Genomic DNA, 15914 nt, shown 5'->3' with positions numbered 1-15914 from the left:
TGACGGATTTTAGGTCCAAGCTATAGTCAATAGGTTTGGTACCGCCTCTTCTCATTGGGTACAGAGAAGCAGGAGATGAGTAACTCCAAATTCTTCTTCTAGTTAAGAGATTGCAGCAACCCCCATCCACAACCAATCATAATCTTCTCCAGTTACACTTTTTTCTTCACCTTAGTCGATCTCTGCAACTGTAAGAAATGCAAAGAGCCATAAGCAGAAGAGAAACTATCCACAAATTCCAAGCCCAAATTCAATATTGCAAACCAAGCATCCATACCAATGTAGCCGATGTGAGCATATTGAACAAGGTGAAGGAGAAGGAGAGGCAGCAGGGTGTATTTGGTGGGTATTAGAGACCAGAAAGGGTGCAAATTGGCATTTGCAACCTCAGATTTCTTCTAAAGGCATCATCCTATCCCCTCTTAAAACTGTCCACCCTCAACAACGCAATCACATTGAAGAACCTAATCAGGAAGGGAATCCCACCTGTCCTATGGCCTGAGGTCGCCTGAGTTATTACAATGATTTGTTCTATGCTGAGAGGAAGGTTACACCTGCTACTCGGTAGGGTCGACTTTTGTATTATAAAATTTTTTGGAATGAGCTGTTAATAGCTCCTTAAGGGTGCAATGACAGAGATCGTGTTATGTGAAGTTGATTAATAAGGCATGTATAAGTTGATTTTCAATGTTTAGGGTATATATAAGTAGTTTAGTTTCTCAGTGTAAAAGGTATATATGAGTAATTAACCCTAAAATTTATTAGAAAATAAATTTGAATTTGAGTTAGTGGTGTGAATAGTGAGACAGTAAATGGCATGAGAAAGAGAGAGAGAGGGAGAGAGATTAACTTCAGAGAATACCGCACGCAAGTAAAGCAAAATGGTGACTACATCCGCAACCCTTGTCTACTCTGAAGAAATGAAACTGAAATACAACTCAACCAAAAAAAAGGACAAGCCTCACTTTCTATCTTATTGAGGGAAATATTCTAGGAAATGGGAGAATTAAAAAGAGATTATATTTCTTCGGGTTGCTCTTTACTGTTGTAAGGTGACAACTCCCAAGGTGTGCACATTAGAATCCTCCCTCTTCTCAATGAAGCTCATCCTGTAAAGAAAAAATAAAATAAAATAAAACACCTCATTACAGAAAATGCAACAAATGGTAGAAATAAAAAGAAAACTGAGCCCCATAACAGTAACTTCGCTTCAGAGAATAGTATGGCAGTAATCATGTTACGAGGAATGAAATTTTGCCAGTTAGGAACATCAAGTTTCTGGAAGTTAACATGCCATTCGCGTTTGTCGTATTTATCAAGCAGTTTTTGTAATGAAAATTTTTCATTTGGTACCAATAGTGGTAAGCATTGATCATTATTTACAATCAGTTTTGCAAACTTACCAACAATGCTAACAAGCAATTCAAGGTGCATGAACTGTTTGTACACAACCATGATGGCATTGGTTCTCAAGCATTCGCAATCAAATCATTAACCATTTTTAGTAGAATAAACTTCAATAAAACATCCAAGTTTGTTCATACTGATATTCCTACTAGCATGGGAGACATTTACAGGCTTTCTTTAAGCTGAACAAGAAACCTTTTTCTGAGAAACAGATCTACAAGCAAGACTGCTCGAATAACAATAAGTCTGTCTCCTAACCTCAGTCTTGCTTATTTAGATGAATGCCTACATACCAATAAAAAAAGAAAACAAAAACATGTGATCATAGAGCAACAACCAACAAGACTTGTCTAGTCTTTTCGTTAGTATAACCATCATTCCATAGTATTCCTAATAATGTCATATCCAAAGCTTACTAGTAAATCTGAATTTCTGAACACATTTAGAATACCCGTTGTCAACACAATTAAGTAAATCTGCATGAACACTTCTAGCATATATCTTGTAAGCATTTCTAATATCAAAATGGTATTGATATCATCATCATCATCATCATCCATGCCTTGTCAAAATGGCATTTTTTTAGTTAATAATCAAAATGGCATTGATATCATACAATAAGAAATTCCATGAATGGCAGCAGGCAGGTTAGGAATACAAGTATTGAAAAAAAAAAAATCAGATTCAAAGTAAAAACTAAAAGCATTGCATGAAATGCCTTATATCTGTATACATGTGATACATTTCAAGATATGTGTGATATCCCTATCTACCATATCCCAAAAAAAATTGCTATTACAAAAACTGTTTACAGAGAACTAGTTGCATTATGGCTAGGGGTGTCAATGGACTCGTTTTGGATTGGACCCCATCCAAACCAAAATCAATTTGGACGGATTGGATGGACCAACAAGACATTGAATTGGATCAATCCAGACTTAATGGTCCAAAGTATTTATTGGACTGGATTGGACCTGGTCCATCCATAATAAATTTATATTGGATTGGATTGGGTTGGATTGAGCCAATATCTGGTCCATTAATAGAAGATAAGAATATACGTGTCAATGAACCAGGTTTGGGTTAGAATTAATCTAAACTAACAAATTTGAACAGATTGGACGGTCCAGACATTAAATTGGACTGGTTCAAAATGGCCCAAACTATTCATTGGAATGAATTGGATTGGACCTGGTCCATTTTTAATGGGCTTACATTGGACTGGATTGGATTGGACCAAATCCAGTCCAATTAATACCCCTTTATGGCACTGCCTCATAGCCACATTTTAGCAATAAAAAATTTTTTGATCAATATTTCAGCAATAAAAATTACTTGATTAACAATATACATGGTTCAATTAGTACCTTCATCATAGCTCATCTTTTACTGAGTCTTGTTGGAGAGTTTCCTGCTGGACAGAATCTGGCTGGACAGTTTCATCCCGATTCTTCTGAATGAAATCTATGATGTCCTCCTTTGTCCTATCACCATCATACTGTAACAGGTTGCCACTTGCTGATCTAAAGTACAGAGTTGGGTAACCCTTAACATCAAAAGTTTCATGTGGGAAATCATTTGCAGTTGCATCCTAGAAATAAAAACACAAGAATTGAAATTTATAAGGAGAGAAATTTTTAATTATCAATAAGAAAATGGACAGAATACAAAACAAGCTTTACAACATGTTCAAAATGCATTGATATAGACAACCTTCAATGTGAGACTTAAGATAATCTCAAGTAACAAGGAATAAAAAGAAGTTGAGAATAACACAAGTAGAAAAAGAGTGATATATAAATTATATTTTCTTTAAATTTGCTTGGAAAAAGTTGTTACTTTCATATTTTCTACTGTCATTGAATGGACCGTAATTCTCATTGTACTTCTGAAAGCATTCTTTTTTTGAAATGAAAAGCAATTTATTAAATTCACAAAGGATTGTTCAAAATCAGTAACCAATAAAGAAGAAATAGAAACAACTACCAAATTACCATTTAGGCTCAGTTTGGAAAGAGTACAAATGCAAATACATACAAAATAATACAAAATATAAGGTATTGAACTCTACATATTTGCATTTGTACTCCTTCCAAACTAAGCATTAGGAAATGTTTTATGGACCAAGAGGTTAGCTATTCCCTGCTTTGTACTAGGTTCTAACCAATATAACCTAGCAATGACAACTAAAATTGACCCCTAAATGACACCCAAACAGCAACTAAACATGGCCTTTGAATCAATTTGATATTTTGACCCAAACCAAACCCAGAAAAGGCAACAAGAATGGCATCAGGCTTATATGGTAATGGCAATAGCAACACTAATAATGAGAAAGGAAACAAGCAGCCTTTACATTCCATGTTTCTTTTACCATCCATCATTTCCATCCCTGTTGTTTCTTTAATACTTTTTTAAGAAAGGTTACTATGACTTTTGTCTTAATTCTTTTTAGGATAAACAAAAAATAAAATCCATTAGAATAAAAGAAGGAATACAAACAAAGGTGATAAGAAATCACCCCAAAGATAAAGAAAAAACCACCATGAAAGCAACCTTATAGAACAAAAACACAAACCCCCCTACACATCGAAGAACAAAAGGAAAAATCTTCAGCTCCCACCACCTCGCTCTCCAACCTCCAAAACTTTCTTCCTCCAAAATTTGCAGCCATTTTCTTCAGCTTCTCTATAGATTCTTCTTGCAAACTCCTCACCCCATAGGAGACATATCCTCAAGATTTTACTCACCTCCACCTCCTTATTAACTGCCTCTTCCAAGTATAGCCTTCTTTGAACAACATAAGTTTTGTCCACTTCCACTTCCCTCTCCTGCACAAACCATCTATCTTCAAGGTCTCCAACAGGTTTTGTTCTGTACTTTCTCACCCCAAGGGCCTGAGCAGGATTTTCCATGGTCCCCACCCTAGCTTCAGAGCCATCCTCCCTATTTGATTGGAAGCTTGACAAGTAATGTTATCTTGGCTATCAAGAACACCTCCAGACTCCTTCAGACAAAAATCTTGAATCTGATAAGACTGAAGATCACCAGACCCCCCCCCCCCACTTTACCTTTAGTTTCCCTTCTTTCTCTTATACACTCTCTTGAATTTATTGGACGGGCTAGCACCACAAACACATTTTTGTTTTATCAATATGCTATGAACGCATTCATGGGGAAGAAGTACCTCCGCTGGCAGCAGCAGTAACGTGGGACCCTCATCAGATTATCTAGCTAGCCACAGTTCATCTTACCTTATCCTTATCTTATCTGCTTTCTTACTCTTATCTTATCTGTAAGCAGTTTAGTTAGTTTTATCTAGGAGTCTTATCTATCTTATCTATAAGCAGTTTAGTTAGTCTTATCTAGGAGTCTTATCTATCTTATCTGTAAGCAGTTTAGTTATCAAGGAGTCTTCCTATAAGGAGGACTCTTACCTCTTGTAACCTCCTATTTAAGGAGCTGAAATTATTGAATAAAGATATCAAATTTCCAGTCAAGAAAGAGAGTAAAAGGAGAGTTCGGTGATCTCTTGGACAAATCACCCTCTAGGACGCCAAGATAGGTTCAGCTAGGAAGGGGAGGAACAAGGGAAAACAGGAGCTTTTCCCCGTGGACCGACCCATGACGCGATCCTATTCCCGGGCCCATAACACAATAACAAAATTTCATTGAAATATGGAAACATTACAAGAACAGGAGATGTAAGCTTTCTTAAACCTCCATAGTAAAATTTAGCTATTACAACTGAGCCCAGAACAGATGACTCCTTCCCAGTACTACACCTCCCTTCTAATTCTTTATTAATTGAGGGATATTCTTCAAACAGTAACAGGTAGAGTAAAATTAGAGAGCACCTTACTTTTCTGTCCACTTGGATCAGAGGGATTCCTAAGATTTTAAGTTTTTTGGCTGATTGGCTAGCCAAATTAGGGATTGCTTGAGAGGGCCTTTTTTTAATATAGTTAGTAGTTAGTTGATCTTCCTGATTTGTCTTTCTGACTTGGAGGATGTTGACCCAGGTAACCTCGTTGAAGTTGTAAATGGAAAACTGGGCAAAGACTTGGAGGATGTTGACCCAGGAGAGGTAAGCAGTAAGATTTCAGTTAACCCAAAAAGGATGAAGAATTCAAAAAATGTCAGGGGGTGCATGTGACAAAGGTACTTTTCCTGGTTGAAAGAAGGTGTTTGTGGTTTTTATCATTGTTTGGGTGCAGGTGGATTCCTCCGACAAATGTGCAGATCTTGTTTGCTTCTAATTTCTTTAGGTGGCCAACGAAAAGAGGAAGAGTATTATGGAGAAGTGTGAGGGTGGCAGTTTGCTGGACCATTTGGGAGAAAAGGAATGCAAGACTGTTTTCAGGCAAGGAAAGAACTAGAGAGGCTGTCAAAGAAACAATAATGGTGAGAGTGATAGAGTGGCCAATTCTGAGTACCATAAATCCACTACAAGCCCTATTTGGTCTCCACTGCTAAATGATTATATAAAGTTAAACTTTGATGGGAGCAGTACAGGTAATCCAGGCCCCTCGGGAATTGCAGAGGTGTATAGAGACAATGAAGGCAGAATTGTTGGCCTATTTTTGGGCCCAATTGGAGTAGGTGATTCATTAAGGGCTAAGGTGTTGTCCGTCACGAAGGGACTGCAAAAGGCAAAGGACATGAATATACGAAAGCTGATTATAGAAGGTGATTCAAAGCTGGTAGTGGAGTGGCTGCAAAAGGAAGAAATAGATTTTTGGGCTTTTAACAATGAAAAGAAAAGGTTCAAGTGTTTGACACAAAATATGGAGGTGAAGTTTAATTGGGTAAAAAGAACTGCGAATGGGTTTGCTGATGTATTAGCAAAGCAAGGCAGTAGTTGCTCTTTATATTCCACAGTCAGATAATAAGAACAGTTAAATAAAAGGAAAAATTAACATTTAGAAATCAAATAATATTACAAACTTTGAAGAAGAGTAATGCCAAACGTAATGAATAGATGCCTAAAAGATAATTTTCCTTTGAAGTTAGAATACCAGGGTCACAACTATAGGTTCAAGATAATGTTCTTCAGGGTAATGGACCTATGGTAAAATTTTTCTACATGAATTACTTTATTGCACTACTAATATTTACTAACAGGAATGCCAGAAATAAAAACAGATGTCATTTACATTGCAAAACAATGCAGAAAAATGGTCTTACTAATTTTGCAATGACGACATCTGAATCACTTTTAAATGAGACAGCAACTTCATCCAAGATTGGAGCCAGTTTCTTGCAGTGTCCACACCAAGGTGCATAGAACTCAAGCAAAACTGCAAAATAGAAAATAGAACATGCCAAATTCATTTAAGGAAGCAAGAAAAAATGAAACTCTAGTGGAACTAATCCTTTGAATTCTTATGTCATGGTTAAATTCCTCATCTATCGGTAACCTTTCTATACCAGTTCACCACTTCATCTTAACCATCCAGCAGCACTTGTAATCAAACTACCACTTAGAAGAAGTTGCATAATAAATATAATGATTTTCTTGTGTTCATCAATTTACAAAGATGAAATATATATATATATATATATATATATATATATAAAATAAAGAATACAATATGGTCACCCAGACAGAATTATGTTCACTGAGAGCCCATATAGGTCACTGAATTGATAGCTCAGGGCACAGTTGAAAGGTTTAGAAACTTGGAGGACATGTTTAAAGAACAGCAAAAGCTTTCAACCTGACAGCAAAGAAAGGCATCCCACCCTTAGAAATAGGCAAAATGGTTTGACCCACATTTTGTAAGTCATTTCTTTTGAATGATCTTTCTGTAATTGATGTGTATCTAATTGTTAAGTCCTTAAGTTTGCTGGACTAGGAGCAGGTTATTAAGATACTCCCAGACATAGCTTAAAAAAAATAATAATAATAAAGAAAAAAAAGGGCTTTCTTATAAGCCCAGTCAGTCCTATTGGTGGGCTTAAACATTTTAATAAAGAAAGGGGCCTGCAGTCTAATTTAGTGAACAACAGGCCCCAAGTTATTTGGGCTTATTTGTAATACAATAAGCATTTAATGGGCCTGCAGTAGAGCCCATTTAATGGAATAGCATGCCCTAAAAGAATAAATCCATTTTGATTAATTTCTTGTGAGGTGTCCCACTTATTTATGAGGGGATGCCACTTTTCCTACTCTAACAAGAGGACTATTTTCCCTCCTTTAACCACTTTAAGTGGGGAAACACATGTCACCCTAGGGGAGAGAGTTATTTTCCCTCTTCTAACCACTTGAAGTGGGGGGACACATGTCACCCTAGGGGAGAGAAAGTTATTTTCCCTCTTCTAACCACTTGAAATGGGGGGACACATGTCACCCTAGGGAGAAGGATTTATTTTCCCTCCTTTAACCACTTGAAGTGGGGGGATACATGTCACCCTAAGGGAGAGAGAATTATTTTCCCTCCTCTAACCACTTTAAGTGGGGGACACTTGTCACCTTAGGAAGGAAGAGTTTTCTTTTCCCTCCTTAACCCATTTTAAGTGGGGTGACACTTGGCATTCTAAGAAGAGAGGAATGGGGAGTTACTTAACCACCTCCCTGTTAGACAGTTTTGTATGCCCTTAGCTTCAATATGTACTTTTGTTATTTAGTGGAAATAAATAAAGTGCATGTTTGATTCATGTTGTTTGGTTTAATTCTGTGTAAAACCCTAAAACTGGACATTTGTAGAGACTCGTGTTAGTTTTAAATGTTCACAGCCGTTGGATAAGTCTGGGGAGATTTATCCTGCCAAGGCTGATACTGGTGTGCCACCAAGTGTTGGGATGGCCTGTCTCAGCCATCAGGGTAAGACCCGAGGCACATACAGCATGGGATTACTTGAATCCTTGAACCGGACCAGATTTCCAGTCTTGCCCTGGACCTTGGAGATAGATGGGCAAAACTGGAAAGTTACACCTGACCCCTAGACTCGATTATGACACTTCACTAGGTGCTGGATCAGGCTGCCTTTGATATGCCAATCAGTGAGATCCTTAGTGGGGATCAAAACCTGGGTATGTTGGGGCAGTTTGAGAATTCATCTGAGTGGGTGGTCATAGTGACAGAATCAGCCACTTTGTCGGACAAAGGGTAATGATCGGGAATGCACTCTCTCTGATGGAAACCAAACTGCCGGCAGTTGATTTCAATCGTTGGAATTTTGTTTTTGCAAAATTAATATATTTACATATATATGTACGGTTTCAAAATGTTTGCAAATGGTTTTAATTCCCGGGATCCATGTGAGAGGAGAGTGCGGCACTGTTCCTTGCAGCCGAGGGAGAGGTCCTCTCTTGTCGGGCAGTGCTTGATCATTAAGGGCTGAGAGGTTAAGTGTAAGACCATTTAGGATAATACCTGATGGGCTAATCTTGCACCTGCCCACAGTCCCTGGGTTTTTATAAGATGGCTTGAACCAGGGACCACTTAATGTAAGTGTTGGGCCCATAGGGTTCATACGATGGACTCAAGGGGTTCATTGAGATTTTCAGTGAATTTGGCTGGGCCTTGTATTAAAGGCTGGGCCGAACCCATGTGGTTGGTGTGTAGATCAATGCTTGGGTCCCACGCCATACAAAGAAGCCCAACTGGGCAGCAGATTGGAAACTAATTAAACACTGAATACTTAATGGGCCAAAAGCCCATTTCGAAGTGGGCTGATATGATCACCCATCAATGGGGCGAATTTGAGATTGAAGTTAGCAAAAAGGATTGGGCTCTTAGCCTTATCCACTCTTGGAGACCAAATTCAAATCAGATTTGAATCTGGTAACCTCCTGATAAGATCAGGAGTAAGCTAACTCTATCTGGGAAAGGGATTAAGATTATCCCCTATCCAAATACTGATTTGGATTGGGATAACTCCTAATTAGGAGATTTCTTAATCAAGAAGAAAAGAGAGGAGATTTTCGAATGAACCAAGAGAGGGAAATCAGATTTCGATCCAAGAGGTTCTGGTAAGCAAGAAAGGTTCCTGCGAATTGAGATTAGATCTCATTCTCTCCAGAAAAGAAAACAGTTCAGCCTTTTCGTTTCTGGAAATCTCCTCCTGCCGCCGCCATCTGCATTGTTGCAAGATTTGATCTTTGCAGAAAAGAAAGTCAAGAAACCAGTTCTTGACATCAGTCTTGCAAGAAAGACTGAAAGAATTCAGTGTTTAGTACATCCAGGGGATTCTTGTGAAGGATCCAGTGTGTAGGACGCACCCTGCTGGTTCTGTTCCATCCACAGCTGTGTCATCTTCAGCAGGGACAGATCTTGGAGCATTCTTTGGGCGTGAACACCAACTTTGGGAGATATTGCTTCTCCGGATCAGGTATAATCCTCCCATTTATCTTTTGGTACAGATCTGGTTTGATTAGGGTTCAAGTAGATCCTTGAATATTGTATTCTAAATTCAGGGAATATGATTCCCAGTTGGGAGAAGGTAGGAAATTTTTGAAATTCGCCCCACCCATTCCGCAACCTTTATGGTGTCCATTAGATGGATCCTACCATTCTTTCACTCCCTCCTCTATATAAACCCTCTCCTACAAGGAGAAGGGGCTAATGCCTTTTTGTTGGCTATTACTAATTTATTTGCAGGATTTCTAGCATTAAGAAGCAAGTGGGAAGAGAAAAAAGAAGAAGATTGGTGTGGAGAGCATAAAAGAAAAAGGAAGAAAGGTAGGGAATCTGGTTTTCTTCCTACACCTCTTCAATATGATACTCCTTGTGCTTCCCACATGAGATGGAAGACCATATTCTATCTATTCCTCTCACTTCTTTCTTTCTTTCCTTTTATTTTTGTTTTCTCCCTTGTTTCATATTGAAATACATGTAAGGAGACAACCATCTACAGCCTTGTTGATAGAACTTGGCTAATTATGGCTCCTTACAACCTATTAACCTATGTGTGAGGGGAAAAACCATCTACAGCCTTGTTCATGAAACTTGGCTGATTATAGTTCCTCATAGCATGATAATGCACACAACCACAATTTAAATGCCATTTGTAGCCTTATTGATGAAACATGCTTTTTATGATACCTATTTACTTGTTATGCATACAATGTTTGTTTCTTTATATGCTGGTTTTCTCTCAAACAAAGAGGGAATATATACCAGAATTTTCTCTCAAACAAAGGAAAATTCTATAGAAAAATGATACTTAGTTTAGTCTCTATTCATTGGTACTTCTGAATCATAATCAAAAGGTTTTCTCTGCCCCTAGCAGAGATGTAATTAAGGAAATATCTACGTGATTTCCCGAATGGGGCTTACCCAAATAACAAAAAACCTAGTTATTAGTCTAATTGGGTGAATTATGTTATGTGAGAAATTATACTAAAAGAATTTCCACTAACACTAATATGCTCACATACTTAGAAGTATAAATTATGTTTTTAATTGCTGGCTAAGGGGGTCGCTCACTTGACACAAGGGAGTTAATTCACTAGTTACTTCTCATTGCCTCAAGTTCCCTAATATAAATTGTCAGCCACCAAAGTATAGTCTATTTCTCCAAGATCCAAGAAACTATGCAGGCCATTGTATTACAGGAATTATACCAAGAAGACCAAATTGCCCTTTGGCCATACCATCTACCTCTGGCAGGGTAATCAATTAACAAATACCCTATGCTAAGTAGAAACCAAAGGTCAACTCCAAAGGTATCCATAGCAAAGAAGTCTTTAGATACAATAATCAAGCTTAAACCATAAGTCTCTAGACAGTTCATTAATCCCCAAAGATGCAAACCAGTGAAGACCATCATAATCCAACATATCTAGAATTCCACATCTAAACTAAAATGATTGCATGTAGGTTACCATACTTGGAATGATATACAAAATGTAATGGATGTAGAACAAGACAGTATAATGATGTTATCAAGGTTCAAAGATCCGATACAGTCCGATACTCCAAATTGGGTGACCCACCGAAACGTAACTATTTGCTTCCTTGGAACGTGACTAAAATAATGCATAAGGCTAGAACTAGAAGCATTAACAACACATACATGGAAACAAGTTCCTTCAACATAACCACCAAGGAACATTTTCATGTGCCTTTTTGTATCAACGTTCTGTTTACACTTTATAATAACAATGTTCTGTTTACACTTTGCATGTGTATCAATGTCTTTTTCTCCTTTCAGACTGGTAATATTGCACCTAATTGATGTATATCAAAGAATAAAGTAATGTTCTGCTTGTACTTTGCAAGACATTTAAGTGATACCATTAGTTGGATGTAACTTCAACTCCAAGTGGATATGGAACAAGGAAAAAATCAATAATTGTTTTTGTTCATTCATTTTCATTGTTACAATTAATCATAATAACCCATTAGAAAGAAGACCATCATACTAAATAATACAAAAAGAAAAATTGTATAATCAAATACCATTTTGTCCAGAGTTGAAGACAACATCCTCGAGGCTGTCAGCAACAACAACCTTCACAGGTTCATTGTTAACTTCAGGAATAGGTTCTGACTTTCTGAATGGATTTAAGTTTCCATCCTGCAACCAAAAGGGAAAATCATTCAAGTCATGATTAAAACCAAAAAGAACATATCTAGTATAAAGACCTTCAGATTAGAAGGGTAGTCATCTAATCTATTTCTAAACTTCATCATGTTATAATCACAAAAGTAACCATGGAAGTAATGAAAGAAGTAGATGAATCACCATATATTCCTCCAACCAAGATGCAATGTGATCAGGCTCCAAATTTGGCTTCAGGTATTTTGTGCCATCGCTGTTCTGTATGATGATGAGGGGCACTTGATCATCTTTAAGGCCAAAATACTGTCCATCCAAACAATAGAAGATTTGAGATGTAATTAATACGAGTGAAATAAACAAAGATGATTATGCTGATTAAAAGATATTAACTACCTGGAAAGCACCTTGACTGGCCTCAATGTCACCCAGGAGAAAACGAATACCCTTTCCTTTGTAATGTGTAGCAACATCATGATATTTTGATTTGAAAGATTCAACAAGCTCACTTGTGAAGTTCAAAAATAGCATGGCCTACCAATTCCAAAATTGTGAAATAGATGGGTCATTCCATGAACAAATTGTTCAATGTGAGAAAAGATGCAACTTAAATGTTACAGCAAGTACTATTTCCACCTAATTGTTGGAGACAAATATAGCAAATAAAGTGGAAGCAAAAAAATGAATAGAATAAACAGATGAATATACCTGTTTCACTGTCCATACTTATTAAAATTTTTGAGATATTAGTTATTTAACATGCAAATTAGAAGATGCCCAGAATTGACCACCACTTCAACTCCAAGCAGCTTGATAAAACATCCCCCTCCCACAACTAGGTTTGTCCTCTCTTAAGTTCTAGAAGATTGGGCTAAGTACTGCAGGTTTTAATTGTACATCTACATGAACTAAATCATTTTTATGACAGATAATAACAAATTCACCAATCCAATAACCTGTATATTTTTTTTTATAGAAATCTGATAATCCTGTTAACACAGACAAGAAAGAAGGTACTACCTTGGCATCAGGACCATTAAAGAATTTTATAACATATGGGTGGTTACTAGGGTCTTTGTTGAAAACTGTAACAATAGGCATGCTAGAATCTTCAACAAACTTCTCCAGAGCATCCACATTAAAGTTCTGCAAGTAAATAATATCCACGAAGGTAGAATTAACAAAATGGCAAGAGCAAGAAGTATTAAAAAATTGAAAAATAAAAAAAAAAGAGAGAGAGAGAGAGGAAATGAAGGTCTTATAAGTACCTGGGAATCAACAACAAATTCATCAAATGGCTTGAACAACCTCAATGTGGGCCCACTGACAGTTGATTCCCCTCTTGGAAGAAGCTTAGCATCCAAAGTGTGACCAAAATCATAATCAGAACGCAATTTCTCAGCTAATGCTGTAAAGTTCTCAAATTCCTCCCCGGAAAATTCTGAGAAAACCCCAACCTATATGAATATTTAGAAATGTTAGTCTGGATTTACCTTTCCCTTTTTCCATGAAGAAATGGAACAGAAAAGGGAAACTTCAATAATTGAAAAACTTACAACAAAGATCTTTTTGTCATCAATTAGATTATTGGCATCTTCTACAGATTTTATTTCAGCTGATGCTGGACCAGCTTGCTTCTTCAGATATTCAACTATACCATCAGCCTCCCTAGGACCTTTGTATTCTTGAACAATCTTTCCACCATTTCTTAGAATCTTAAGTGTTGGGAAACCCTTAACCTCAAACTCAGTTGCAAGTTTTCTGTTTGCTTCATCACTGGCATCAACCTTTGCAAGAACAACTGGAGGGTCATGGCTACTCAAAATTGAGGCAGCTTTCTCATACTGTCAATAAAAAAATATTTTAAGTTGAAATAACCTGTCAGAAAATGAATTATATAGTTGTTGTGTAAAACTAAAAGTAGCCAAAGCAAGAGAGGGAAAATATCAGCATTTGCCATCTGAGACTAGAAATTTGAGTACCTCTGGAGCAAGATTCTTACAATGCCCACACCTGTCAAAGTGACAAAGAAGATTAAAGAAACATATCAAAAACAAAGAACAAAATCATAGTTAACAATTTCAGGCAATGAAATTTTATTTTTCTGCAGGCTTAAAACTAAAATTAACACATCCATAAGATAAAATTCTTATATGAAGTCATGAATGATTAATCAGAAAATAGATGAGTCAGGCAAATAAAGAACCATCATACAAATAAAGAATGGATCAGTGGTAATAAGACATTACATAGAAATAATAGGTCAAGAGTTCAAGTCTTGCCGTTGGCATTTTACTTATCAAAAAATAAATAAATAAATAAAGAACCGTCATGGAGTTGTTTGTAAAAATTTTAAATTGCGGGTCAAAAGAGAAATGCCATGTAGCTTCACACAAAAAGCTACTAATTTTTTTCTTTTTCCTCTTTTATTTTCAGTTTTGACCTAGCATTTTGTTTCATCAAACAAGTGTTAAGCATGCTTAAGGGCATACAGACATAGGCACATGATACGGAATTCTAAAAGATACGTTTAAGGAATTCAAAATAATACGAATGTGTAGATGTTGGTGATCTCATGAAGAAAGCAGGAATCCAAAGATCTTCATTCTGGCATTTCTTTCATAACCCTAACATTCAAACAAACTCGTGTTTTCTCCAAATTGAAGCCCTAGATCAGAACGTCACTATCTTCTTATCAGCCTCATCAACAAATCTAGAGCTTGAGGTATACGCATCATTTCATGCAAAGAACAATATAAATTTAAAAAAAAAAAAAAATCAGCCCAATACTCCATTTTGCAAGCTCATGCTAAATAAATCAACTAGTATCATCCAAAAAACTTCATAATTTCCATAATATTACACATAAAACAACGACTAAGAACAAAAACATAAAAAAACAAACTGAAGAAGTACAGAAGCACAACCGCATTCGTCATACAAAGAGGAAGATCGATCTGACACATTACAGGGAATTCAAGAAACAACTAAACTTCAACAACAATTGAATCATAAATTCAAAACTAAGTAACAGGAATCTATACCATGGAGCGTAGAATTCGACAACTATGAAGTTGTTCTTGCTGACAGTCTCAGAGAAGTTGGAGTGATCGAGTGTCAAAACGAACTCCTTAGACTGACCTTCACCATCTGAGGCCGAAACCAAAGTGAGAGAAGAAATGAGCAGAGCAAAAGCGCAGAAGCAGAAGCAGATCGAAACCCTAGTCGCCATGGCCGGAGACCAGAGTTGCTTAGTGCTATTCTGATATTTCACGGGGGGAGAGAGAAAGAGAGAGAGAGAGAGAGAGAGAAGAGGAACGTGCAGAGGTGGGCCCCGAGAAATCAGATCCATTAAATTCGCTCTCAAAATAATAGGACTAGTGCATGACAATCCAGTATTGCTTTCATCATCTACCGTTCATTGCTTTGTCTTTTTATTAAAAATCGAATCGACGGTTAAAGATTCATCTCATTTTGCAATTCGGGTCTATATTCGATTTTTATCGACGTTTAAGGAAAGATGGGGCCCACTAGTTGAGTATGGTGAGATCTTGCTATTGATGTTGATGGAGCTTTCGTGGTCATCTACCTGAACCAACAGAATCTGTGGTGCAGATATTCTCCTGATTGCTCCCTATCACACGGTTATTCTGGGTACGCTCACGAAGACTGTAAGGGCCGGGTGTACTGAAACATAGTTCACGGGGTAACATTCCAAAAATGGATCACGGGATACGGATTTCGAGGCACTTATTTATCGGAATGACATGGCTCTCAATTTTCTAATTGGAAAAGACTTTGCTGCCGTAAAGTCATGATACCATCGAACCCATGGCTCGGTTTGGTCCGGTCCAAAGCAGAACATGGGTAGGTCCAAATCGGTTTGAGATTTTATTGAATAACATAGGTGGCGTTTGATAAATCTGAAATCTAAAATCTAATAGTTAAAAAGATATTAAAATTGTCTGAAATCTGAAAAGAGGTATAGATGCTTTTCTA

The 15914-nt window shown here is 37.1% G+C and overlaps 1 protein-coding gene across 1 annotated transcript; it reads right to left on the bottom strand.

The window, feature by feature from the left end:
- Positions 1–845: 845 nt before the first annotated feature.
- Positions 846–15291, bottom strand: PDIL1-1 (PDI-like 1-1). Its single transcript, XM_010270672.3, has 11 exons — positions 14960–15291; positions 13898–13928; positions 13472–13759; positions 13184–13372; positions 12936–13061; positions 12312–12449; positions 12102–12221; positions 11816–11933; positions 6595–6707; positions 2775–2998; positions 846–1109 (listed from the first exon to the last, which is right to left on the bottom strand). Exons 1-10 carry the CDS (start codon positions 15265–15267, stop codon positions 2780–2782), a joined length of 1650 nt encoding a protein of 549 aa, XP_010268974.2. The 5' UTR covers positions 15268–15291; the 3' UTR covers positions 846–1109; positions 2775–2779.
- Positions 15292–15914: the final 623 nt, after the last annotated feature.

This window comes from Nelumbo nucifera, chromosome 1 (assembly GCF_055504915.1).
Source record: "Nelumbo nucifera cultivar China Antique chromosome 1, China Antique-T2T, whole genome shotgun sequence".
Taxonomy (NCBI): Eukaryota; Viridiplantae; Streptophyta; class Magnoliopsida; order Proteales; family Nelumbonaceae; genus Nelumbo; species Nelumbo nucifera.
This window is presented reverse-complemented; position numbering and strand designations above follow the sequence as displayed.